The sequence below is a fragment of the Ornithorhynchus anatinus genome, chromosome 10 (assembly GCF_004115215.2).
Source record: "Ornithorhynchus anatinus isolate Pmale09 chromosome 10, mOrnAna1.pri.v4, whole genome shotgun sequence".
In the NCBI taxonomy this organism is placed as follows: Eukaryota; Metazoa; Chordata; class Mammalia; order Monotremata; family Ornithorhynchidae; genus Ornithorhynchus; species Ornithorhynchus anatinus.
In genome coordinates, this window is record NC_041737.1 from 54,264,616 (window position 1) to 54,292,583 (window position 27,968).

General features: G+C 55.1%; 1 protein-coding gene across 1 annotated transcript; it reads left to right on the forward strand.

Moving 5' to 3' along the window:
• Positions 1-407: 407 nt before the first annotated feature.
• ACVRL1 (activin A receptor like type 1) lies at positions 408-17,646 on the forward strand. The gene is made up of 10 exons (XM_039913354.1): positions 408-539; positions 7,087-7,161; positions 8,552-8,779; positions 9,391-9,611; positions 10,539-10,638; positions 11,397-11,543; positions 12,219-12,494; positions 13,365-13,562; positions 15,567-15,697; positions 17,294-17,646. Exons 2-10 carry the CDS (start codon positions 7,092-7,094, stop codon positions 17,426-17,428), a joined length of 1,506 nt encoding a protein of 501 aa, XP_039769288.1. The 5' UTR covers positions 408-539; positions 7,087-7,091; the 3' UTR covers positions 17,429-17,646.
• Positions 17,647-27,968: the final 10,322 nt, after the last annotated feature.

Sequence of the window (27,968 nt, forward strand, 5' to 3'; positions counted from 1 at the left end):
GTAACCACCCCAGCGCTTAGAACGGTGCTTGGCCCATGTTATTAGGCCCTTAGCCTAGCGCTCTGCACACAGTAAGGGTCCCTGAACACCATCGACTGATTGATTTCCCTGCAGGACTGGCGTGGGAGTGGTGTGGAGTGACGGACACCCCCCAACCGTGACCCCCGCCCTCTCCCACTCCCCCACCGTCGACCCTCCTGCCAGAGAGAGGCGAAGGAGGCGCAGGGGGTAATCCGGGCGGGCTTCCTGGAGGAGGGGCGAGGCGTCCGGCCCGGGGGGGGGAAAGCCTGAAGTTCGGCCGGGGGGGGGGCGGGCAGTCGGAAGCGGTTTATTAGGGGGAGGGGGTGGCCGCCGGCCAGGCCAGGAAGGAGCCGGAATAAGAACCATTTCTGCCTTTCCCGGCGGCAGCGGGGACGAGCGGGGAGCGGAGCCCTCCGGGCGGCCCCCGGCCCGCCGCCGGACTCGAACCCGGGCCCCGGAGGCCGAAAGGGGGAGACGCCCCGCAGCCCCCGCGGCGCAGGACCGGCCAGGCCCCAGAGGTCAGTGGGGGGCGAGGGTCCTGGACTGGGGGTGGGTTGGGGGTCGCGGACGCCCCTCCCTCCCGAAAGCCGGGGTGCTTTGCCGGGGAGAAGTCAGGGCCCCGCCCGCCCTGAGACAGGCACACAGAGACAGAGAGACACGCAGAGAGACGGAGAGAGTGTGTGTCGGGGTTGGGAGGGGCTGATATGGGGGTGTGGGAGGGAGGGAGGGAGGGGCGTTCCCTTTATGGGGGGCTGGGCCGGGCAGATGAAAATTTAGGAGGGAGGGGACTGCCCCTGCCGGGTGGGCTCAGCTCCCTCCCCGGGAGGGCTCAGTCGCCCTAGGGTGGGCTCAGCCCCTCCTCCCTGGATTCTCACAGTGCCTCGATGTCCCCTATCTTGTCACCACCCCCTCCCTCTGGCCTGGAACCCCCTCCCTCCTCTCATCCGACAGACGATGACTCCCCCCACCCCTCAAAGCCTTATTGAAGGCCCATCTCCTCCAGGAGGACTTCCCTGATTAAGCTCACCCTTTCCTCTTTTCCGACTCTCTTCTGAGTCACCCTGATTTACTCCCTTTGTTCTTCCCCCCTCCCAGCCCCACAACACTTATGCCCATATCCGGCATTTATTCCTCTATATTAATGTCCGTATCCCCTGCCTCCAGACTCTAAGCTCATTGTGGTCAGGGAATGTGTCTGTTTATTGTTGTATTTACCTCTCCCAAGTGCTTAGTATAGTGCTCTGCATACAGTAAGCACTCAATAAATATGATTAAAATGAACGAATGAATAAATTCAGCTCCTCCCAAGTGGGCTCAGTGCCCTTAGAGTGGGACACCCTCCACCACCTCCCCATGGTCTCAGTCCCTCACTCGCTCTCCTGGCAACCTCCAGGAGAGAGTGGGAAGGGACGGGAAGAAGCCCCTACCCCAAATCTGGCAGAGCTTGCTGTCTGAGGTCCTCCTCATCATCAGGAAGGAGAGAGAAGTCAAAACAGAAGTCCTAGTCAGTCAGTCAATTCTATTTATTGAGCGCTTACCGGGTGCAGAGTACTGTACTACTCTGGGAGGGTACAACAGAAAAATAAACAGGCACATTTCCTGCTCATAAGGAGCTTACAGTCTAGAGGGAAGACCAACATTAAGATAAATTAATAAATTATGATATGGACATAAGTGCTGTGGGGCTGGGAGGGGGGTTGAATAAAGAGAGCAAGTCAGGGTGATGTAAAAGGGAGAGGGAGAAGAGGAAAGGGGGGCTTAGTCAGGGAAGGCCTCTTGGAGGAGATGGGCCTTCAATAAGGCTTTGAGGGTGAGGAGAGTCATTGTCTGCCAGATTTGAGGAGGGAGGGCAGAATGTGGGCGAGAGGTAGGCAGTGAGATAGATGAGATCGAGGTATAGTGAGAAGGTTGGCATTAGAGGAGCGAAGCGTGCGGGCTGGGCTGTAGTAGGAGAGTAGTGAGATGAGGTAGGAGGGAACAAGGTGATTGAGTGCTTTAACGCCAATGGTGAGAGTTTCTGTTTAATATGGGGGTGGATGGGCAACCACCGGAGGTTTTTGAGGAGTGAGGAGATAGACGTGTCCTGAAAGTATTTGTAGAAAAGTGATCCAGGCAGCTGAATGAAGTATGGACCCGAGTGGGGAGAGACAGGAGGCAGGGAGGTCAACAAGGAGACTGATACAGTAACCAAGGCAGGATAGGATAAATGATAGGATTAACGTGGTAGTGATTTGGATAGAGAGGAAAGTGCAGATTTTACTGATGTTGTCAAAGATGAACTGACAGGATTTTCGTGATGGGTTGAATGAGAGAGAGGAGTCAAAGATAAGGCCAAGGTTCCGGGCTTGTGAGACGGGAAGGATGGTGATGCCGTCTACAGTGATGGGAAAGTGACGGGGAGGACAGGGTTTGGTTGGGAAGATAAGGCATTCCGCTGCTGCTTTATAACAGTTGGGCTTCCCCAGAAAACAGCCTGCCACAAGCCTGGTCCTGCAGCACTGGGGAAGACTTGGGGGCACAGTGGGGCTGGGGCAGGTCCGGAGAAGGACCACTAAGATGAGCAGGGGGTCAGAGAGCTAGGAATCTTCCGTTTGGAAAGGGGCAAGCAGAGCGGAGGCAGAGCCCGGAATCTCACATTCCCGAGGGGCAGGATTGCTGTTCTTCCAACCCCAAAAGCCCTCCGGGCGAGAGGAGACCCCTGGACCTGAGGGACACAGACTGTAAGCTTGTCTTGGGCAGGGTATGTGTCTGTTCTGTTGTTATATTGTATTCTCCCAAGCGCTTAGTACAGTGCTCTGCACAGAGCAAGTGCTCAATCAGTACGATTGACAGACAGACGGACAAACCGAGATGCTTTTTTATCCAGCGCGTTCTGAAGCCCTGTGGGATTCTGGGCCCATGGAAAGCAGCATAAAATACAGGCAGCATCAAGAGCACTTTCGATGAATTCCTGGAGCAGCGATTCCTGGGGCTACAGAAGGGGCCGGTGCTGGGGGGCTGGATGGTTCGGCTAGGATGAGTGAACCCAGGGGAGAGGCCACTCAGGACCCGAGCGTCCATTCTCCAGTGTAGTGGATGGAAGGTTCAGTCTGCCCCTTTTGGCTAACAGCTATCTGGGACGGCTTCCTGGAAGAGGTGAGGGTAGTTGGTTTTGAGTGAGGGAGTGGCAGGGGGTTGGATTAGGCTAGGGAGAGACCTGAGATGGTGGGGATGTGGGCAGCCTCCCCTGGTTGGCAGATGGTGAGGGGCATTAGAGTGGAAGACTTGACCCAACACCCACCTCCCCTTCATACCCATCCTCTTCTGGATGGGGGTTGCTGGACTTTCAGTCTCCTTTCTGCCCCCGAGGGGTTAGACCCTCCCGGTGATGAGCCTCAGGGCAGGCAGTGAATCGGGCAGGCAGTGAAGTAACCTGGTTGGACTGCAGCCAGGTGACCGATCATGACTCACAGGCCCCACCTGCTGTGTGACCTTGGGCAAGTCACTTAACTTCTCTGTGCCTCAGTTACCTCGTCTGTAAAATGGAGATTGAGACTGTAAGCCCCATGTGGGACAAAGGACTGTATCCAACCCGATTTGCTTATATCCACCCCAGTGCTTAATATAGTACCTGACACATAGTAAGAGCTTAACTAATACCATAATTATAATTATTATTAGTAGTAGTAATTTAATAATAATTTCAGTATTTGCGAAGCGCTTATGATGTGCTGTACTAAGCACTGCGGTAGACAAGCTTGTTTTATTTTACTCTCTGTCTCCCCCTTTTAGACTGTGAGCCCGTTGTTGGGCAGGGATTGTCTCTATCTGTTGCCGAATTGTACGTTCCAAGCAGTTAGTACAGTGCCCTGCACATAGTAAGTGCTCAATAAATACGATTGAATGAATGAATGAACAAACTAATCAGGTTGGATATGTTCCCGATTCCACACGGGACTTACGTTCTAAGGGAGAGGAAGAATCCCATTTTATAGATGAGGAGACTGAGGCACAGAATAGTTAAGTGACTTGCCCGAGGTCACATAGCAGGCCCAAGTCATCTGCCTCCTGGGCCCGTACTCTCCCTCTCCCCCACTGACTTCATAAGTAGCAGAACTCTGTCAGCCAACAGCATTTCTTGAGCACCTGCTGGGTGCAAGCGTAGACGAAGCACTTGGGAGAATCCAGTGGAATTAAAAAACATGATTTCTGCCATCCAGAAGTTTACAGCCTAGTCCTTTGGACGGGGGTACCCCCTAACACGCTGGCTCCCCCTCCAAGGCTGTGACCCCAATAGGTTTTACCCTTGGGGCCATCCCGGGCAAGGGAGGGAAAGAGTTGAGAGACCACAGAATCCGGGGGGGCCTGGAGGGTGTTGGAGAGAGAGGGATCCAGAACCCAAGGGTACTGTCTCCCAGTCCACTACCAAATAGGAAGCAGCAGATCTAGACCCTTCCGTTTCTCCTTCGGAACATGGGAGGCAGCTGCAGGATGAGAGATTTGGGGGAGAAATCAGGGTGAACTGTCCGGAAGCTAAGGTTAGGTGACACGGGGAGAGGGCGAGTGAGGGAGCCTGTGGATTCTGCTCCATAAAGGGGGGAGATCTGGGTTGGTCCCATGCACTGACAGGGGCAAATTGACCTCTCTAGGTCTCCAGGAGTTTGAGGCCAAGTCAGGCAGCTGCCCAGGAAAGAGTGGTCAGGGTGGTTCCGTGGGCAGGATGCTCCCTCCGCCAGTGGGCCCGGCCGGAAATGGGTGGAAGTAGGAACGGTTTCCTGTGGGAACCCTGGCCATCACCGGTTCCATGTCCGCCATGGGTTAGGCCCATTTCACATGTGGGAAAATCAAGGCCGAGGTTTCCCTAGTAATGATAATAATAACGGTATCTGTTAAATGCTTATTATGTGCCAGGCTCTGTTCTAAGAACTGGGGTAGTTACAAGGTAGGACACAGGTTGGACACAGTCCACGTCCTACATGGGGCTCACAGTCTTCATCCCCATTTGACAGATGAGGCAACTGAGGCCCAGAGAAGTGAAGTGACTGGCTCAAAGTCACACTGTTGACAAGTGGCAGAGCCCGGATTAGAAACCACATTCGCTGACTCCTGAGCCTGTGCTCTTGCCACTAGGCCATGCAGTTTCTCGTAAATGATGCCCTCGGGGACCAGTCCTGGGGCCGGACCCCTCCCACGGTCCCACCCCCCGCCCTCCCAGAACACCCTCCCAGAACGCCCGTCCCAACCCCATGCCCCGAGCCCCATCACCTGCCAATTCTCCAGCTCAGCATTTTCCCTCTGACTCAGCCGGGGATGCAGAGACATCAAGTCTGGGCCACCCCCTCCCCAAAGAAGGAACTGAAACTCCGAGAGCCTGGAAATAGGCAACAACCCCAACTCCAAGCCTGCACCCTCTCAGGGTGATCGTGAGAGAGGAAGACCCAGAGTTCTGGGGAGGTAGGGCTGGAGATGGGTCAGGGGGAGGACAGGAGGAGAAAGGGGAAGGACAAAAGAGGACTGAAATTAGCTTGTATCTACCCCCGGGTTTAGCACAGAGTAGGCAGGGATTGTATCCGTATATTGTTGTCTTGTATTCTCCCAAACACTTAGTACAGTGCTCTGCACGCAGTAAGCCCTCAGTATACACAACTGGGTGAGTGAACGCTGAAGAAATACCACAGTAATGATGGGAGAAAGCTGGGAGTCAGTATGGGGAGAGGGGCAGGGTGGTCTGGGGGAGGAAGAAGAAGAGGAGGGGCAAGAGAAGCAAGAGGAGGCAAGGGTAGGGGGCTGGCCCTGGGCCGAGGTTGGGGTTGGGGGGGGCGGTGCAGGGCCAGATCCAGCCAGGCCCGGCCTCCAGGGAGGACGCGGGGAAGGGGCCCTCAACCCCGCCAGCTTGCGTGACTCCCTGCCCTATCCAGTCCCCAATCTAAACAATCTTGATTCCTGTTCCCGGGCCGGGCCGGGGCCTGGGTGGTGTCCTCAATGCCAGGAAATGGAGGACATTAGCGTGTTTGTGTTCAAGAGCGCGGCCGGCCGGTCGGCCGGACGGGATGGGGCCAGGCTACCCGGCGGGGCCCCCAGAAGCCTGGGAGGCTGAGGCGGGAGGGGGCTGGGTGAGGGCTGGGAGCTGAGTGGAAGGAGGTGGGCATGAGGGATTGAGCAGGGGGCACAGGGTCGGGGGCAGGGAGTGGGAGGGGCTGGGGGAGACTTGGAGGGGTAGGAAGAGGGAGTCGAGGAAGGGGGCACAAGGAATTGGGTTAGGGGCACAAGGTGGGGAGAGGGAAGATCTGGGGGCTGGGATCAGGGGGCAGGGGGAGGGAGAGGAGGGAGCTGCAGAGTTGGGGGTGTGCTGGGACTAAGGGTGCAGGGGAGTGGGGCGGGACTAGAGGGCTGGGGGAGGGGCATCCCTCTCCCTGTTGATCTTGGCCTTGGTTCCCCTTCCGCCAGGCCCGGCCCCCGCCCGAGTCAGCAGCTGGGAGACGTTCCCCCAGACGGGGCCATGGGATCCCCGATGGAGTGGATAAGGGAGGCTCCGCCCCCCCCAGTCTGTCCCCCAGTCTGCCCGCCCAGTCCACCCTCCCCGTCCACCCATCCAGCCCACCCCAGAACCGGCCCCAGAGCCCGCAGCCAGCACCCGAGCTCGGAGCTGGAACCGCTCAGCTCCGACGGTCCGAGCAGAGGAGGGGGCCGGGTGGATGAGGTCTCGGGCCCTAGGCAGACCCTGGGGAAGTGGGCTGGGGAAGGGGCAGCTGGGCCCAAGGGAGAGCCAGGCCCCCACTCCAGCCTCCGCACCAGGCCCTGCTCCGAACCCTGCCCCCCCAACCCTCCCTCACTCCCGGTCCCCTCTCTCGCTCCGGGACCGGGAGGGCTGGGTGGTCCCTGGGCTCGCGGCCCTTGCCCCTCACAGGAAGCCCATCCTCCCATGGAGGGCATTCATCTGAGAGGATCCTTGCGGTCAGTGCTCCTCCTCAGAGCCAGGCGCATGGGGCAGGAGAGGGAGGCAGCCAGGCAGCTCCTGCTCCCCCAGGGGCGGTTCGGGCCCCGGGGGTTCTCTGCTCATCGCCCACCCCTCTCTCCGATCAGCAGGCATCATGGCCCCCAGCGCCGGCAGGAGCAGCATTGCAGCCGCACTGTTGGCCTCCCTCCTGGGCCTGACGGATGGTGAGTCTGGGATGGGCACCGGGAGACGGGAAGCCTGAGTCCGTCTGGCTTGGTCCACTGGGCTGATGGGTCCCTGGGAGGCGCCTAAGCCGGTGGGGGAAGGGGAAGGCGGGAGAGACCCCACGAGTGTACTCTCGGGGGCCGGGGAACTGGTTTCCCGCCATCAGCCATGCCCCCAGTCCACCCCCAGATCCCACAGTCCAGTCCTCCCCGAGACTCCGGAGTCGGGCTGCCTTTCCATGGCCCTGCGGCTCGCTCGATCCTGCCCCGACCCCAACGAGCCGGGACAACCACCACGGCTCCCCCATCTCCCGGCCTGGCCGAGACCCCTCCCCTGTCCCCCCAAAGCTGAGTAAAGGGGGAGATCGTGTACAGACTGTAAGGAGGGGAGCAGGAGGGAGGGGGGAAGTAGGGGCAGGGTACATCCAGTTGGGGCCGGGGGGCAGAGAGAAGGGGCTGAGACCAGCTTCCCTTTGACTACTCTCTCCACAAGCCCATCTGCCATAGGCTTTGTAGCAAAACAGGGTAGGTTCATGTAGGGCATCCCCTCCAGGGCATCTCCTCCACCATCCCACCACTCCTCCTCAGTTTCCCCTTTTCTCCAGTCACCCTCTCAGTCGGTCAGTCACTCTGGTATTTAGTGAGCGCTTACTATGTGGAGAGCACGAAGCAACAGAATTAGCAGGCACGTTCCCTGCCCGTAGTCAGTCAATCATATTTACTGAGCACTTACTGTGTGCAGAGCACTGTACTAAATGCTTGGGAGAGAACAAAATGCAACAATATAACAGACACATTCCCTCCCCACAGTGAGCTTACAGATGAGAGGGGGACGTCTGGAGCCAAAGCAACATGTCCTAGTGATTAAAGCACGGGCCTGGGAGTCAGAAGGTCATGGATTCTAATTCTGGCTCTGCCCCTTGGCTGCTGTGTGGCCTTGGGCAAATCACTTTGCTTCTCTGTGCCTGTTACCTCATCTGTAAAATGGGGATTGAGACTGTGAACCCCATGTGGGACAAGGACTCCGTCCAACCCGATTTGCTCATATCCACCCGAGTGCCTGCCACATAGTAAGCACTTAACAGATACCAAATTATTATTATTATTATTGTTCTCCGGGCCTCAGTTCACTCACCTGTGAGATGGGGATTCAGGACATTTTCTCCTTCCTCTCAGGCTGTGAGCCCAATGTGGGAGAGGGACTTGTATCCCACCCGATTCTCTTTTTTTCCACCCCTGCGCTTAGTACAGCATTGGGCACACAGTAAGCGCTCGGCAGATACCGCGGTGATTATTATTAGTTTCTGTGGAGGCGCTGGCCCGGGGCAGAGCCGGAGGGCTCTCAGGATGCCGCTGACCAGCCGGGCCGGGCCGGGGGTCCTTCCTGCAGGAAACGTGACGTGCGTGTGTGAGGGGTCTCATTGCCTCCAGAGCACGTGCCGGGGGGCCTGGTGCCTAGTGGCGGCCGTGAGACCCCGGGACGACCCCCCGTACGTCACCAAGAACTGCGGGCGGAGCAACTACCAGGAGACCTGCCTGGGCTTCCCGAAGGAGGTGATCGCCCTGCGCTGCTGCCACAGCCACATGTGCAACCAGAACATCAGCCTGGACCTGCCTCGTACGACCACCCGCCTGCCGTGCACCCCAGTTCCCGGGGACGGGGGGAGGAGACACCCCGCACAGCCACACCCAGCACCCTTCATCCTCACACGTGTGACACCCGCCATACCCAGCCCAACTTACTTGCACACAATTGTAACCCTACTCACACCCAGCCCCACTCACCTGCACGTAATTGTGACCCCCACAAGCATCACCTACACGCAAGGGTGACCTCCCCACAGACCCGGCGCCGCTTCCCTGCCCACAGTTGTGACCCCCTCAGTCTCGCACACCCAGCCCCACTTACCTACACCCAATCACGATCCCACACCTAGCCGCATCTAACCCCCCCCCCCCCCCCCCCGTCGTGAACCCTTAAACACACCCAGCCCGGCTCACCTGGGTGCCATCGGGATCCCCGCCCCCTCCACAATCCCCTTCCCTCCTCCCAGGACCCCTCAGCCCCTCCCCACCTGCACCCACTGGTGACACCCGCCCCCGTCCCGGCCCCAACGCATCCGTGGGGTTCCCAGGGTCAGGAGGGAGTAGGGGGGAGCTGGAATTGAGCCTGGGGGGGAAGGGGCTGATTGAGGCAACTCCCTTCTCTCTCCCCCACCGACACCCCAGAGGAGCCGAGGCCTTCAGGGGAACCACCGCCGAGCGACCAGCTGCCGCTGATCCTGGGCCCGGGGCTGGCGCTGGTCGCGCTGCTGGTGCTGGGGGCTCTGGCCTGCTGGCGGCTGGGCTGGCGCCGCCATCGGAGGGAGAAGCGGCTGCTGCAGAGCCGGGAGCTCGGAGAGTCCAGCCTCGTCCTCAAGACCTCCGACAGCGGGGACAGCCTGCTGGGGGTGAGGGCCCGGGGCTGGGCCGGGGGGGATGAGGCCGGAAACCAGACGAGGAACAGCACGCTGGGAGACACAAGACAGGACGGATGGATGAGGGAGAGAGGTGGAGGCAGAGGCAGTAGACAAAGTGGATAATAATAATAATTATGGTATTTGTTAAGGGCTTACTATGTGCCAGGCACTGTTCTAAGCACTGGGGTAGATACAAGATAATTGGGTTGAACACAGTCCTTGTCCCACACAGGGCTCCCAGTCTTAATCCCTGTTTCACAGATGAGGGAACTGAGGCCCAGAGGAAGTGAAGTGACTTGCCCAAGGTCACACAGCAGACAAGTGGCGGAGACAGGATTAGAACCCATGACCTTCTGCCTCCCAGATCTGTGCTCTATCCATAAGGCCATGCTGGTTGGAGGGAGGGATGAGGGAAGAGGTGGAGGCACAGAGGCAGTAGAAGAGGTAGACGGAGGGAGGGAGGGACAGGCAGGCAGAAGTAAGTGGTCATATAGCCATTCCAACCCTCCCCCTTCCTTCGGGCAGCCCCACACCAGCTGTCTGGGTGCAGAGGTGGGCAGCCTGCCCTCTGACCCCATCAACCACCCCACCCAACCCCCCAGCCTCTGGCCTGATCAGGGAAGTAGCACAGCCTCGTGGCTAGAGCCCAGGCCTGGGAATCAGAAGGACCTGGGTTCTAATCCCAGCTGTGCCATTTGCTGTGTGACCTTGGGCAAGTCACTTCATTTCTCTGGGCCTCAGTTCCCTCATCTGGAAAAGGGGGATGAAGGCTGTGAGCCCCATGTGGAACAGGGACTCACCTGATTAACTTGTATCTACTCCAGAACTTAGAATGGTCCTTGACACATAGTAAGCATTTAACAAATACCATTGTTACTATTATTAATATTTTTATTACTATTATTATTTTGGCCCCAGGACCTACTGGACAGTGACTGCACCACGGGCAGTGGCTCGGGCTTGCCATTTCTGGTGCAGCGGACGGTGGCTCGCCAGATCACACTGGCAGAATGTGTGGGTGAGCAGGGCCGGCTGAGAGAAAGGTTGGGCGTGAGGATGGCCGGAGGAGAATGAGGACCCCCGCTCCCTGCAGAGACCCTAGCCTTCCCTTCCCTCCCCACCCCGGCCCAGGTGCTGCCAGAAGCCTGAGTTTTGACCCTCTTTTGCTCCAGCCTTCCCCCGCCTTCTGTGCGGCCTCCATTCCTAACTCTTTTTTTTTTTAATGGTATTTTGTTAAGCACTTACTGTGTGCCAGGCACTGTTCTAAGCACTGGGTCGAACTGATTCTATGTCCCAGGTGGAGATCACAGCCCTAATCCCCATTTGACAGATGAGGAAACTGAGGCCAGAGAAGTGAAACGAGTTGCCCTAGGTTACATAGCAGGCAGGTGGCGGAGCCGGGACTAGAACCCAGGTCCTTCTGACTCCCAGGCCCGGGCTTTATCCACTAAGCCACACTGTTTCTCAATTCTGCCCCCACTTTCCAGCCAGAACTCTGTCAGCCACCTAGTCAGTGAGAGTCTTGCCCCAGATCTGGGGAACCCTCAACCTTGTCAGGCACTGCCCCCCAGCTCCTTCCCATGAGGAAATTCTTTTAAATGTCTAACTTAAGTCCCTCTTGCTGCAGCCTGAGCCTACCTCCTTTCCTCCGGACCGCAGGGGAGATGGGGAACACTGGGACCCCATCCCCTTTGCCCTCAAGGTCCCTTGGGGAAGGAAGGGGGGGTCATAGAGGGGGCTTGGACAAGGGGCTGACCCCTCCCCGACTGCCCTCAGGCAAAGGTCGCTACGGTGAGGTGTGGCGGGGCCTGTGGCATGGGGAGAACGTGGCCGTCAAGATCTTCTCGTCGCGGGACGAGCAGTCTTGGTTCCGGGAGACGGAGATCTACAACACCGTGCTGCTGCGCCATGACAATATCCTGGGTGAGGGGGCCACCAGCAGCTGCTGGGTGGGGCTGGGACTTGTTGGAGGTCAAGGGCTGGGGGTGCTGGGGGCCTGGGGTCAGCCTGAGGACTGGATCTGGGTCAGGTCTGGGACCTTGGGACGGCCTGGACTCAGGGACTGGGCTGGGGACGGAGGGGGGTGGAGCTTGGGATGGGGTTTGGGCCTAGGTCTAGGACCTAAGGTCTGGCTGGGAACTGGAGAAGGGTCAGAAATGGGGTGGAGGGGCCTGGGGCTGGGAAATCGGTACGAGGCTGGGCAGGGGCTGGGCTGGGAACAGGGGCTGGGGTCCCGAGGGCAGTTGCAGGGCTGAGGGCTTGATGGAAGGCAAAGCAACAATCCAGAGGAATGGGTCATTCATTCAGTCATATTTATTGAGCACTTACTGGGTGCAGAGCACTGTACTAAGTCCTTGGAAAGTACAATTCTTGTTCAGCAGATTTGGGACCACCAGTGGCATCCCCCGACCCCCAGATCAGACCTCCAAACTGGTGTGAGGGAGGTCACTCCCTAAAACCCACAATCCCCAGAGTCCCCAGGGTCCAGATCGAGGGTCACAGACCCCGCGGGGGAGCCCCGGGCCAGACCGTCAGGGGAAGGGAGGGGGAGGGTCACGGGCCACAGGAGGTGACCGGCGCCGGCCCTCTCGGCCCCAGGCTTCATCGCCTCGGACATGACGTCTCGGAGCTCGAGCACCCAACTCTGGCTGATCACGCACTTCCACGAGCACGGCTCGCTGTTCGACTTCTTGCAGCGCTCGGCCCTGGAGCCCGCCATGGCCCTGCAGCTGGCGCTGTCGGCGGCCTGCGGCCTGGTGCACCTGCACATGGAGATCTTCGGCACGCAGGGCAAGCCGGCCATCGCCCACCGTGACCTCAAGAGCCGCAACGTGCTCGTCAAGAGCAACCTGCAGTGCTGCATCGCCGACCTGGGTGAGGGCCGGGCTGGAGGCCGGTGGGGTGGGGTTGGACTGGGGGCCAGTTGGGGGGTGGGGGGCCAGACTGGCGGTTGGTGGTGGTGGTGGGGCCGGGCTGGAGGCCGGCGGTGGCGCCGAGGCCTGTCTAGGGGGAGGTTGTGAGGATGAGGGCCAGGTTGGGGGCCGGTGGTGGTACAACCGGGTTGGAGGCTGGTGGTGGTAGGGGCAGGGCCGGGCTGGGGGCCAGGGATGGTGGTGGAACTGGGCTGGGGGCTGGAGGTGGGGTTAAAGGCCAGCCTGGGGGAGGGGCTGGGCTGGATGTAAGTGTGAGGTGGGACCTGCTTCTGGCGGGGGAGACCAGTCTGCGGGGCCAGGTTTGGAGCGGGAGAGGACTCTTGGGTCCCCTCCCTCAGCCTGGGCAGAGTCCCGGAAAGTGTGGGCTTCTAAGACCTGGGCAGAATCTCTGACCCTGTGCCAGCCCGTCCCCCAGGCCTCCCGACTTGCTCCTCGGGCCCCACCCCTCACTTTTAGGACCCCCTCTGCTCCCCAGCTTCCAAGGCCCCTATACACCTGCTTTGGTCCGTTCCAGGGGCTGGGGTCCCTGGTGTACTCCGGGATGAGATTGCCCACTGTCGGACCGGGCTGGAGAGGGGCGTTTAAACCCAAAGGCAACGGGATGGATGTGATGACCTCTGGAAACCTTGACCAGTCAGGGAGAAAGTATGGTGGCCTCTCTAGGAAAGGGCCAGTCTAATCAGAATAATAATAATGATGGTATCTGTTTAGAACTTACTTTGTCCTAGACACTGTATTAAGCGCTGGGGAAAGGGGGTTCTGAGCCAGCTTCTGGGGGCTGGATTGAGGACCGTGCCCCCTGTGCCCACAGGCCTGGCGGTGATGCACTCCCAGACCAGCGACTACCTGGACCTCGGCCACAACCCCCGGGTGGGCACCAAGCGCTACATGGCGCCCGAGGTGCTGGACGAGCAGATCCGCACGGACTGCTTTGAGTCTTACAAGCGGACGGACGTCTGGGCCTTTGGCCTGGTGCTGTGGGAGATCGCCCGCCGGACCATGGTCAACGGTGAGGGCCCCGCGGGCAACAGGCTGGGGAGTGGGGTTCCCCGGTCCAGCCCCGCCTCCAGGGACAGGTTTGGGCGGGGGGACCAGGATTCTGGGGTCCCAGGCCCACCAAGGGGTATGGGACCACTGGGGGCCTCTTGTTCTTCTTTTTCACTCTTTCTCCCTCTCTTGCTCGCTCTCTCTCACCCTCTCTCACTCTCTTTCTCTCTTATTCTCTCTTGCTCTCCACTCTCTCTTGCTCTCCCACTCTCTCTTGCTCTCTTTCACCCTCTCTTTCTCACTCTCTTGCTCTCCCCTTCTCCCTTGCTCTCTTTCTCTCTCTTGCTCTCTTTGTCTCCGGCTCTCTCTTGGTCTCTCGCTCTCTCTCTCTCACTCCTTTTCTCTTTTGTTCTTTCTCTCTCACCCTCTCTTGCTGTCTCTCACATGCTATACTTGCTCACTCTCGCACTTTCACTCTCTTTCTCTCTCACTCTCTTTTTCTCCTTCCCTCTCTCTTGCTCTGGCCCTCTCTGGCCCTCCCTCCCTCCCCGCTCCAGCCCAGCCTCCGCCACCCCCTCAGCTGAGGCCGTGAAACCCGGCCGGTTTGCTGTGAATTATAAACAGCATAATCTGGTGTCAGCGCCCGGCCTGCTGATTAGCGGGCCGGCGGCCTCCCCGAGGCTCTGTTGTGTGCCGAGCTGATTAGGGGCGGGTGGCCACGGGCAGTCGGAGGACGCTGGCTGGACGGCCGCCCAGAGAGCCCGCGAAGCCCTTGGGCCCGGTCTGACCAGGGAGGCTGGGCCATCCAATCTCTGACCCCTCACACCTGGATCTTCCACCCGATCTCTCCTATCAATTATTCTTTCTAATATCATAGGTGGCAGTCCAGGCGATCAGTCAACAATCATATTGATTGAGCACTTACTGTGTGCAGAGCACTGTGCTGAGCGCTTGGGAGAGTACACTTCAATAGAGTCGGTAGAAATGTTCACTGCTCCCAGTCTTAATCCCCATTTGATATATGAGGTAACTGAGGCACAGAAAAGTTAAGTGACTTGCTCAAGGTCACACAGCAGACAAGTGGGGGACCCGAGATGAGAACTCAGGTCTTTCTGACTCCAGGCCTGTGCTCTATTCACTAGGCCATGCTGCTTCAGACAGATTTATGCAGACGATGCAAAATTAACACCCCAGATTACAGAGAGAGGTTTCTCTCTGTCTCTCTGTTGCTGTTAACCTCCTTCCTGTTGGTTACTTCCAAATCTCTCCCAAGGCCCCCTGTTCATTCCGTCTCCCCACCAACACTTCCCTCTGTTTAGGATGGAGGTTCCCCCAGACAGGCTTCTTCCCTCCCCTACAACCCCTCTTCCGCCCAGGGATGGAACCTCCCGGAATCGTATAGCCCGATCTCAGGCTAACCAGGCAGGCACCAAGGAAGAGAGAGATTCAACTCACCGTGGGCAGGGAACGTGTCTCCCAACTTGTTGCATAGCACTCTCCCAAGTGCTCAGTAATAACGATAATAATAATGATGCTAGTTGTTAAGCCCTTACTATGTGTCAAGTTCTAAGTGCTGAGGTAGATCCGAGCTAATCAAGTTGGACACACTCCCTGTCCCACATGGGGCTCATAGTCTTAATCCCCCTTTTACAGTCGAGGTAACTGAGACACAGAGAAGTGAAGTGACTTCCCTAGGTCCCCCAGCTCTCATGTGGCGGAGCTGGTATTAGAACTCAGGTGCTTCTGTCTCCCAGACCCGTTCTCTATCCACTAGTCCATTCTGCTTCGGTTTCTGTGTACTATGTGCTGCTCTGCACATAGTGAGCGCTCAATAAATACCGCTGATGATGATGGGGAGGATGGCCCCGGGGTCCCCTGCCTCTAGGTAGTACTGGTGACTGGTAACCACTACCCACCCAAGCTTCCCTTGGGCCGTGGCCCTTAGGGACAGGTGGGCAGGCTGGGGTCTTCGGCTGCAGAAACACCCCCCCCCAACCACTCCTCTTGCTGCCTCCCACTGTGCCAGGCATGGTGGAGGAGTACAGGCCGCCCTTCTTTGACCTGGTGCCCAGCGACCCCAGCTTCGAGGACATGAAGAAGGTGGTTTGTGTGGACCAGCAGAGACCGACCATCCACAACCGGCTGGCAGCCGACCCGGTGAGGAGCCGTGGCGGGTGGGGCGGGGGTCTCGGGAAGGGGCCAATTATCCGGGACCCTAGGTCTCGGGCCGTGGGCACCCATCCCTCCTGCTGCGGCCAGTCAATCATACTCAGTGAGAGCTTATTATTATTAATTATTATTATTCCTATTATGGTATTTGTTAAGCTCTTATTATGTGCCAAGCGCTGTTCTAAGCACTGGGGTAGATACAAGCTAATCAGGACAAGTGGCGGAGCTGGAATTAGAACCCAGACCTCTGACTCCCAAGCCCGTGCTCTTGCCACTAGGCCATTCTGCTTCCCTGTGTGCAGTGCTCTGCTTGCTGTATGCAGAGCACTGTCTAAGTGCTTGGGGGAGTACGAGAGAACAATAAACAGACACAATCCCTGCCCACAACGACCTTACAGTCTAGACGGACTGCAGGGTGGCAGAGGGGTCTGAGTGGGCCGAGAGCTACCGAGATCCCCTCCTCCCCTCGGGTCCCATCCTGGTTTTCCCCCCGTGGTGGTTGGGGATGGTTGTGGTTCGGTGAGTCCCCTTGGTTGGTGGTGAAGCCGGGTGGGGGCAGAAGAAGCCCTGGATCTGATCACACCTTCCAACTCTATTGTTGTCTCTTGAGCATTCAGGATGGTGCTCTGCTCACAGTAAGCCCTGAACAAGCATTTGATCAATCAATAGCATTGATTGAGCGCTTTTTGTGTGCAGAGTATACCACTGATTGTTTGGGGAGTGACTTCCAGCCCCATTTGGAGGGGCGGTCAGACAGACTCAGTGCCTAGAGTGCCCTCCCTCCTCGTACAGTGACTCTCCCCTCCTCCAAAGCCTTACTGAAGGCCCATCTCCTCCAAGAAGCCTTCCCTGACTAAGCCCCCTTTCCTCTTCTCCCACTCCCTTCTGCGTCACCCAACTTGCTCCCTTTATTCACCCCCGACCCCCCACCCAAGCCCTACAGCACTTCTGTCCATATCTGTCATTTATTTATTTCTATTAATCTCTCCCTCTAGACAGCTTGTTGTGGGCAAGGAATGTGTCTATTTTATTGTGCTCTCCCAAGAGCTTAGTACAGTGCTCTGCACCCAGTAAGCACTCAGTATATACGACTGATGACTGGCTGACAGAGATCTGTTCCCTCAGGTAGGCAGCCTGGCATATTCCCTGGGGTTAGGGAGGGGGCTCTGGATGGGGCTGTCCAGGTGGAGGAAAGCGGGAGTATGCCCCCTGCCCTGGAGGGAGGAGAAGAAGAACTCAGAAGGCATGGGCTATTTTCCCTCGAGACTGTAAGCTCCTTGTGGGCAGGGAATGTGCCTGTTTATTATCATAAAATACTCTCCCAAGCGCTTAGTACAGTGATCTGCACACAGTAAGCGCTCAATACATATGATTGACCAACTGAGACCGGACACCCTCTTGAAGCTGGTGGGCGGATTGTGGGGGGTGCTTGTCTGTCTAAATGCCTCTTCCCCTTCCCTCTCTCCCTCATCTTCCCGCTCTGCCTTTACCTTCTTTCTCCCCGCCTCCCTCCACCTTCCCCATCTTCCCCCGGTCCCCCATCCCTCCCTCCTTCCGCGTTTTCCCCACTCCCTCCCACCTCAGCTGCTCTCTGTCCTGGTGAAGACCATGCGGGAATGCTGGTACCCAAATCCCTCCTCACGCCTCACCGCTCTACGCATCAAGAAGACGCTCAAGAAGCTCAGCCCCGCACCAGAGAAGCCCAAGGTGGCCTACTAGGTTGACGGCCACTCCAGGGTCCTCGTCGCCCCTCCGTCTCCGCTCCCCGACCGGGGCAGTGGAGTCAACACTCAGCCCCTTCCTCGGCCCCTCCCCGGGGACACCGACCCTGCTGGGGTGGTAGGGAGGGCCTGGGAGCCGTTGGTCAATTGTATTTATTGAGCACTTACTGTGTGCAGAGCACTTTACCAAGCGCTCGGGAGAGTACAGTATAACAATATAACAGACACATTCCCTGCCCACGACAAGCTAACAGTCTAGAGCGGAAGACTGACATTATTAGATATAAATAAATGACACATAGGGACATAAGTGCTGTGGGGCTGGGAGGAGGGAAGAACAAAAGGAGCAAGTCAGGGCGACGTAGAAGGGAGTGGGAGAGGAGGAAAGGAGGGCTTAGGTAGGGAAGGCTTCTTGGAGGAGATGGCCCTTCAATAAGGCTTTGGAGGAGGGGAGATTCATTGTCGGATATGATGAGGGGAGCGTTCCGGGTCAGAGGCGGGATGTGGGCGAGAGGTCGGCGGTGAGATAGATGAGATCGAGGTACGGTGAGAAGGTTGGTATTAGAGGAGCAAAGTGTGCAGGCCGGGTTGTAGTAGGAGAGTAGAGAGGTGAGGAAGGAGGGGGCACGATGATTGAGGGTTTTAAAACCAAAAGTGAGGAGTTTCTGCCGGGATACAGTTAGCTCTCTCTCTCTCTGGCCCCAAAATATCCCCGGCCCCGGCCTGTAGCCCGATGCTTGGGCGCCCGGCCTCTCCTGGCTACCTGGACCCACAGGTGGAGGCTCCTGGCAGGTGCCCAATGGATGCTCAGGAAAGCCCACGGGACTGAACCCTCTCAGAGGCCTGGGCACTCAAGGCTGCAGCCCAGTGTCCGCCCACCACTCTCCCGGAGCAGCTGGAGGCCTGTAGGATGTGGGCAGGGAGCAGGCCCCATCCCCTGGGCTGGGCTCCGGACCTGCAGGGTCTGAGGGGGAGAGCGCCACTCTGGTGGATTACATGACCTGGGCCCCCTGGGCATCCCGAAGCCCGGCCAAGCTGGACAGTGACTCGCTGGCCTACCCAGGAAGGACCGAGGCACCCCCACCCCTGTCCAACTTCAGGATGTCGGAAATACCATTTTCCACCCCTGAGGGGGAGGAAGCCCTGATTTGGAACTTCAGCATCAAGGGTGTGAGGAAGGGGTGACTGAAGTGGGGGTGCTGGGTCGGTAATCCCGTTAGAGGGATGTCTTGGGAATGTGTCACTCCCAGCCCCCTGAGCCGGGAACCCTCCTTGGCCTATCTCCCCCTCTTCCCTCCCCCATACAATAAACTTTTCCCACCACATCACTCTTGACTTGTTTGTACTGGAGCCAAATCCCCTCCTCTGGGTCTCTCCCTGCACCAGAGTCAATTATTTAATATTAATAATAATAATAGTAATGCCATTTGTTAAGTGCTTACTATGTGCCATGCGCTGTACTATGCTTTGGGACAGAGAAGGTGCCATCAGATCCCCCACAGTCCCTGTCCCACGTGGCCTCACAGTCTAGCGGCAAAGGAGGACCGATTTTGAGTCACCATTTTAAAGAGTCACGTAGCAGGCAAGTGGCAGAGCTGGGATAACAATGACGGTATTTGTTAGGCGCTTGCTATGTGTCAAGCACTGTTCTAAGCGCTGGGATTCGAATCCGGGTCTCCTGACTCCCAGGCCCCGGGTTCTTTCCTGTAGCCCCAGGTGGGTTCAGGCTCCTGCTCAGGGCATTCCCCCAAACCAACCCCTCCTCTCGGGGAGCAGTGGTGATCCCCAATTCAGAAGACAGTGGGTGTGTACACACACACATACACTCACACACAGACTCTGTCTCTCTCTGTGTCTCTCCCTGTCTCTCTGTCTCGCTCCGTCTCTGTCTCATGATCCAATGACGCCCCCTGCTGGCTGACTGGTGTCTGAGCGCCCCCCACCCTGCGTTCATTCATTCCCTCATTCATTCAATCGTATTTACTGAGCGCTTACTGTGTGCAGAGCACTGTACTAAGCGCTTGGGAGAGTACAATATAACTATAATATAAACTATATAATATAAATGTATATACCCACAACGAGCTTACAGTCTAGAGGGAGAGACAGACATTAATAAGTAAATTATGGATATGTACATAAGTGCTGTGGGGGTGGGGGGGGGAATTCATTCATTCAGTCGTATTTATTAAGCGCTTACTGTGTGCAGAGCACTGTACTAAGCTCTTGGGAGAGTACAATAACTATAATATAAACTATATGATATATATGTATATATATATATATTATTTATATGTATGTAAGCTCGTTGTGGGCATAAGCAGCGTGGCTCAGTGGAAAGAGCACGGGCTTTGGAGTCAGAGGTCATGAGTTCAAATCCCGGCTCCGCCACTTGTCAGCTGTGGGACTCTGGGCAAGTCACTTCACTTCTCTGTGCCTCAGTTACCTCATCTGTAAAATGGGGATTAAGACTGTGAGCCCCACGTGGGACAACCTGATTCCCTTGTGTCTACCCCAGCGCTTAGAACAGTGCTCAGCACATAGTAAGCGCATAACAAATACCTATATATATATGCCCACAACGAGCTTACAGTCTAGAGGGGGAGACAGACATTAATAAGTAAATTATGGCTATGTACTTTAGTGCTGTGGGGGTGGGAGAGGGAATTCATTCATTCATTCAATCGTATTTATTAAGCTCTTACTGTGTGCTGAGCACTGTACTAAGCTCTTGGGAGAGTACAATGTAACTATAATATAAACTATATAGTATATATATACCCACAACGAGCTTACAGTCTAGGGGGGAGACAGACATTAATAAGTAAATTATGGATATGTACTTAAGTGCTGTGGGGGTTGGAGGGGGAATTCATTCATTCATTAACTCAATCGTATTTATTAAGTGCTTACTCTGTGCAGAGCACTGTACTAAGTGTGTGGGTACTTCCACTGTCTCCCCTGGGCAGGCAATCTTCGAGGTCCTAGGCCCTCCTCCTAGGATCTGGGTCTCTCTGGGAGATCCTTTCCACCTTCTAGCAGCAGCTCTAGCAGCAGCTCCAGGAAATGGCATCCAAAGTCTGGGCTTCCCTTCTTCGTTCTGGGCTCTCCCAGCCACCCAACCCTTTATTTTTGTTGGTGCTTTTTTATGGTATTTGTTAAGTGATTACTGTGTATCAAACCCTGTTCTAAGCACTGGGGTAGATACAAGGTAATCAGGTCAGATGCAGCCTCTGTCCCATATGGGGCTCATTCATTCATTCATTCAATTGTATTTATTGAGCGCTTACTGTATGCAGAGCAGGTATCCCCATTTTGCAGGTGAGGAATAATAATAATAATGTTGGTATTTGTTAAGCGCTTACTATGTGCCGAGCACTGTTCTAAGCGCTGGGGTAGACATAGGGGAATCAGGTTGTCCCACGTGGGGCTCACAGTCTTAATCCCCATTTTACAGATGAGGGAACTGAGGCACAGAGAAGTTAAGTGACTTGCCCACAGTCACACAGCCGACAAGTGGCAGAGCTGGGATTCGAACTCATGACCCCTGACTCCAAAGCCCGTGCTCTTTCCACTGAGCCACGAGGAAGCTGAGGCAAAAGGAAGTGAAGTGACTTGCCCAAGGTCACACAACAAGCAGTTGGCAGAGGCGGGATTAGAACCCAGCTCTTTCTGACTCCCAGGCCCAGGATCTTTCCCCTAGGCCTCATTGCGGTGGCTGAGCCGGCCAATGAGGCCAAGATGGCAGTGACTTCAGAACAGAGGCCCCGGACCCCCTCCTGAGGTGAAATTGGTGGGCATTTATGTCTCCTCTGTCCTCTGAGATGAAGGGCGGGCAGACACACACACACACACACACACACACACACAGACATCGCCCCCCCCCCCCCCCCCCAATCTGGGCGGGCTACATCTCCCCCACTTTCTTTCATTTAAAGATCATACATCGCGGGACCAAATCCAATCAGAGAGGCAACTAATCAGGATAACAGAATCATAGATGGGCCAGCAAAAGAACTCAAAGGGAATTACTGACAAGCAGAGGATGGAACCACGGCACAAGGCAAACCAGGCTCACCAGAGACCAGTCTATCACGCTGGACGATTCAGCTTCCAGTAATAATGATTAATAATTATGGTATTCGTTACCGGTGCCAAGCAGTGGGGAAGATCCAAGATAACCATGTCAGACACGATCCCTGTTAAATATAGGACTTGCGGTCTAAGGGGGAAGGGAGAATCAGGATTTAGAACCCATTTTGCAGATGAGGAAACGGGGGCACAGAGAATCGTTCAATCAGTCATATTTATTGAGCCCTTACTGTGTGCAGAGCACTGCAGGAAACTCTTGGGAGAGTACTTGATTTGCGCGTATCCACCGCAGCATTTAGTAAAGTTAAAAAAACCAAAAAACCACAAATCCAGCCTGTCCTCTCATTTAAGACAGCGTCTTAAGTTGAATCATTTTACGTCGGAGGCGATTTTCCCATTAGGAATAATGTGATAAATGGGGAATCAGTTCCTGACCCGAAATTGGGGAACTCTCCTTGGAACAAAATCACCCAGAATTGCACAACTGGGCAATTAAAGATGAGTAATAGGGCTACATTCCCGTATTGCTATGGAGTCAGAGGGTTGACAAGGTAGGGTAAAAACTCTGTCAGAGACCCCAAAATGAGCCAAACCGGGTGGCAAAATCCTCCACTTCCCGGAGCCCGATTCCAAGTCGGGCACTGGGTCCACCTGGACCCCATCCCAGAAGAATCCGGGCTGCTGGAACCGGCAGAACCAGGGTCCTCATCCGCCTCCGCCAATCCGCCTCCATCTCCTTGGGCCTCGGACAGGCGCTTCCTGCTGATAGGGGACCCTGAGCGGTAAACACAGATAAAGAGATGAAAGAGGAAATCAAGCCTGGGGTGGACTTAAATGGAGATTTTTTTTTTCTCTACCTCCCCAGCGCCGGATAAACCTCCCTCGCTCTCCCGTTGGTATTTCCTGGAATTTCCCAGATTCCAAAACCTCGCTCCCAGGCCTGAGTCAGGACTGAGAATTGGGAAGGGTCAGAGGGCTGAGGTTAGCGGCCCCCTCCACTGAGAAGCCCAGGCTCATTTTGCCCAGTGGGAAGGGGCAGGACCAACAGCAGGGTTAGCTGGGGTAAAGCGCAGCCCTTAGCAGACCCTGACTCCGATCGGCGCAGGAGCCGGCTCTGATCAGCGCAGGCGTTGGCTCCGATCGGCACGGGCGATGGCCCCGATTGGCCAACTTACTCCCCTGAGGCCTTACCTCTGACCCCAGCTCGGGCTTCCAGATGTTTGCTTCCTCTTGGCCGAAAGCTACCTTGTGGGCAGGGATCATGTCTAACTCTACTGCACTGTTCCCTTGCACGTGTTTAGTACAGTGCTGTGCACACAGTAAGCACTTAATAAAGACCACTGATTTTTATGGTATTTGTTAAGCGCTTACTATATGTGAGGCACTGAAGTAATAATAATAATAATAATAATGATGGCATTTGTTAAGTGCTTACTATATGCCAGGTACTATACTGAGCGCTGGGGTGGATACAAGCAAATAGAGTTGGACACAGCCCCTGACTCTCGAGGGGCTCACAGTCTCAATCCCCACTGAGCGGGGATTAGAACATATGACCCTCTGACTCCCGAGCCCATGCTCTATTCATTACGCTAAGCTGTTTCTCAAGTTCCTTGGACAGGGAACGTGTCTACCAACTCTGTTATATTGTCCTCTCCGAAGCGCTTAGTACAGTGCTCTGCACCCAGTAAGCACTCAGTAAATACAGTTGATTAGTCGATTGATTGACCAGAGCTGCCTTCAAGTTATTCTCCATGCCCAGTGAGCGGTTAACAAAAAGAAACGGTCTTAGAACAGACGAGAGTTGGGTTAGGATTCAGGAGGGACTTCCCGCTAATCCGGGGGGACTCACTCAGAGGAAGAAAGGGCACCACCTTTCAGAGATGCTTAGTACAGTGCCTGGCACATAGTAAGGCCCTAACGAATACCACAGTTGAGGTGATTTAGTCATACATGTGGCTCAGAGGCAGGGGGCTGGACCAGATGGGTTCTGGTGGCCCTCTTAGCCAAGCCCTGGGCCTCTGGTTGGGCCCTCTGACCCAGGGAGGCCTCGGGAGTTTCTCCCCTGCCCCGGGACTCCCTCCCAGACCCCGACGGCGAGGCTTCTGGGGAGACTGCTGCGGTGGGGGTGGGGGAGAGAAGCAGTGAGGCTTAGTGATATAGCAAAGTCCTGGAAATCAAAAGGACCCGGGTTCTAATCCCGGCCCCGCCACTCGTCTGTTGCGTGACCTTGAGCAAGGCACTTGAACTCTCTGTTCCTCAGTTACCTCATCTGCAAAATGGGGATTCAGAGTGTGAGCCCCAGGTAGGACAGGGACCGGGTCCAACCTGACTGGCTTGTATCCACCCCAGTGCTTAGTCCGGTGCCTGGCATATGGTAAGCGCTTAACAAATACCGCAATTATTATGATTTGGAATAGAAAGGGAGGACAACTCTCCCAGGGACTCCTCTGTCTTCAGCTGTGGGTCCTTCCTCCCCCTTCCTCAGCCGACCTCGGCTGTTCCCATGGCAACTGTGGAGCGGGAAGAGCCCCGGGTACCAGCCAGGGATTGGGGGGAGGGGCTGGCCTTGAGCTCAAGATGAGGAGATTGAAGAGGGTGGAGAGTGTGGATAGGTTCCAGGAGAAGAGACTCCAGGGGTCTCGGGTGGGCTGGGGGGAGGTGTTAAGATGCCAGGCAGACCAGACTGATGTTCAAAGCAGACCCAGCCTTCCCCAGGCCACTGATGAAGGATGCCCAGAGGAGCTTCGCCACCCCGTCAGCCCCCCAGCTCCCTCTCCACAGCCTCCACCTCCTTCTCATTAGGGGCACCTGCCGATGCCCTTATAATAATAATAATGTTGGTATTTGTTAAGTGCTTACTATGTGCAGAGCACTGTTCTAAGCGCTGGGGTAGACACAGGGGAATCAAGTTGTCCCACGTGGGGCTCACAGTCTTAATCCCCATTTTACAGATGAGGGAACTGAGGCACCAAGAAGTTAAGTGACTTGCCCACAGTCACACAGCTGACAAGTGGCAGACCTGGGATTCGAACTCATGAGCCTTGACTCCAAAGCCCGTGCTCTTTCCACTGCGCCACGCTGCTTCTTCCCTCCCAGGACTCTTGACTCTCCCTGGTCCTGGATTCTCCCAGAGACTCAGTCATCTCTCAGTGTCTTTCACTCATTCTTTCATTCATTCAGTTGTATTTATTGAGTGCTTACTGTGGGCAGAGCACTGTACTAAGCACTTGGGAGAGTACAGTACAACCACAGACACATTTCCCGCTCGCATCAAGCTGTCTTCCCTCTCCCCTTCCTTTCTCATCAGCAGGGTGAACTTGTGGGGGAAAGATCACAGGGCTTGGAGTCAGGAAGCCTGGGTTCTAACCCCGGATCCACCACTTGCCTGCTGAGTGACTTGGGCAAGTAATTTAACTTCTCTGGGCCTCGGTTTTCCTCATCACTGGTAAAAAAAAAAATCAATCGGTGGTATTTTTTGAGAGCTTACTAGGTGCAGAACACTGAACTAAGCACTTGGGAGAGGACAATATAAGACAGTTGATAAAATGGGAGTTAAATATCTCTTCTCCCTTCCCCTAAAACCGTGAACCCATGTGGGACAGGGACTCTGCCTGATCTGAAAATAGTGTGTATTTACCCCAGTGCTTGGCACATAGTAATGATTAACAAACAGCATTATTATTGTTGCTATTATTAGTAGTAATAACAACAATAACAACAACGATGTTAGCAATAATAATGATAAAAATAATAACCCCTTCACCTCTTTTGTGGTAAAATGTCCCATGGCATAGTGGACAGAGCACAGGCCTGGGAGTCAGAAGGTCATGGGTTCTAATCCCAGCTCTGCCACTTGCCTGCTTTTGACCATAGGCAAATCACTTTACTTTCCTGTGCCTCAGTTCCCTCTCTGCACAGTGGGGATTGAGACCGTAAGTCCCACAAGGGCCAGAGACTGTGTCCAACCCGATTATCTTGTATCCACCCCAGCGCTTAGTACAGCACCTGACACACAGTAAGTGCTAAACAAATACATTATTATTAAATATCACATCTTCCTGCTCAGCTCTGACACAGCCTCACTCTCTACCTCTCCCTCTCCAGGAACCATCCTCTTTCTCTCTCTCCCACTCTCTGTCAGAGCTCTGTACTAGGTGCCTGGAAGTCACTAGGCTAGGGAGACATTGTGGACAAATGGAAAAATAATAATTATTTTATTTATTCATTTATTTATTCATTAAGTGCTTCCTATATGCCAGGCACTTTACTAAACGGTGGGGTGGATACAAGCAAATCGGGTTGGACACAATCCCTGTCCCACATGGGGCTCACATTCTTAATCCCCAGATTACAAATGAAGTAACTGAGGCACAGGGAACTGAAGTGATTTGCCCAAGGTCACACAGCAGACAAGTGGCGGAGACAGGATTAGAACCCATGCCCTTCTGACTCCCAGGCTTGTGCTCTATCCACTACACCAGGCTGCTTCCGGCACTCAGTCAAAAGAGCGGGGTTCTAGTATCTACTCTGTCGGCGAGCATGATGTCGCTGGGTAGGGGCAGCCCGAATTAGGGAGGCCTCTCTTGGGAAACTATTAGGGACTGGTCTTGCCACTGCTGCTAGTTATCAGTCAATCAATCAGGGACATCTATGGAATGCTTACTGTGTCTAGGACACTGTCCTAAGCATTTGGGATTGGACAACAGAGTTGGTTGACATGACCCGAGAGGAGCTAACGCTGTAGCTGGGGAGAGAGACGGGAAAATAAATTTCAGGTATGGGAAGCAATAGAAGATGAGCATACGGAGTTGCCGGGGGTAGGGGGAGGCATTCCCCCATCTTTCCCCCAGGTAGGGGCAGATTGAGGGGGTCCCAGCCACCCCTCAAATTTTGATCTCAACACCACTTTAGATTGCAAACTCCTCCAGGGCAAGAGGCTACCTTCTTCAGAATACCAGTTCAGCGCCTTCATCAATTCTGTTTGGGGGGAGTCTGCGACGCTGATGCAATTACAACCCAGCCTTGCTGTTTACCTTTGTCTGCACAGTCCAGACTCCTGTCTCCTCCTCCCCATGAGAATTTCCCACAATAAATGGCTGGAGCAGTGCCAGGGAGAAGTGAAAGAGCATGCGTACATGCCTCTGTGTTGGTGTGCTGTGTGTGTTTGCGTGTGTGTGCGTGCACGCATGTTTCCAGCTATATTATGATTTCTCCAAGATGCCGTTTGTTCAAACTCCCAAATGGAGCTTGGGGCACAAGGGTGGGGGGCAATATTGGAAGGTAGAAGCTGGGGAGGGAAACAGGGAACTTGACAGTTTGTACTGAGCAGAGTATAGATTTCCATGAGACCTGGAATTCTCTCCATCATGCTATGAGGTGTCCCCAACCCCAGCATGGCTAATCCGGGGTACTTTGACCATACTTGGACCCCTCTAGACTGTAGGCTAGGATAGAGACTATATATCCAATCCAAATACCTTGCATCTACCCCATGGGGATTGAGACTGTGAGCCCCACGGGGGACAGGGACTGTGTCCAACCCGATTTGTTTGTATCCACCCCAGCGTTTAGTACAGGGCATAGCTCCTAGTAAGTGCTTAACAAATAGCGGTTATTATTATTAAGAATAATCATAATGATAAGTTTGTTGTGGGCAGGGAACGTGTCTACCAACTCTGTTATCTGTACTCTACCAAGAGCTTAATACAGTGCTCTGCACACAATAGGTGCTCAATAAATACCATTGATTGATACGATTTATTGATCATGCTCTCTGTAGGATCTCAAGATAATATAGCTTACACACACACACACACACACACACACACATGCTCCTCACCCAGGCTAACACAGTGTGGCCTAATGGGTAGAGCACGGTCCTGGGAGTCAGAAGGACCTAGGTTCTTATCGGGGCTCTGCCACTTGTCTGCTGTGAGACCTTGGACGAGTCACTACACTTTCCGGTGCCTCAGTTGCCTCATCTGCCCAATGGGGATGGAGACTGTGAGCCCCACGTGGGGCAGGGATTGTGCCCTGCCTGTTTATCTGGGGTCTGTCCCAGTGCTTCGTTCAGTGCCTGGCGCACAGTAAGTGCTTAGCAAAATTTTTATTATCATTTTATTCTTCCCACAGCACTTGTGTATCCCACAGCACTCGTGTATATATGTACATATTTTTGTATTTATTAATGATGTATATATATATCTACAATTCTATTTATTTATATTGATGCTATTGATGCGTGTTTACTTGTACTTGTTTGTTTCATTTCGTTGTGTCTCCCCTCTTTAGACTGTGAGTCCGTTGTTGGGTAGGGATTGTCTCTGTTGCCGAATTCTCCTTCCCAAGCGCTTAGTCCAGTGTATTGCACACAGTGAGCGCTCAATCAATACGACTGAATGAACAAATGAATCCTATTATTATTATTATTCCTCCCCTCTTCT

Excerpts from the sequence above, each read along its gene's own strand:
- ACVRL1 (XM_039913354.1), top strand. The coding sequence starts at position 7,092 with ATGGCCCCCAGCGCCGGCAGGAGCAGCATTGCAGCCGCACTGTTGGCC. Across the intron at positions 7,162-8,551 it reads CCTCCTGGGCCTGACGGATG|GAAACGTGACGTGCGTGTGT; the intron begins GTGAGTCTGGGA and ends TCCTTCCTGCAG. Across the intron at positions 9,612-10,538 it reads GCGGGGACAGCCTGCTGGGG|GACCTACTGGACAGTGACTG; the intron begins GTGAGGGCCCGG and ends TTTTGGCCCCAG.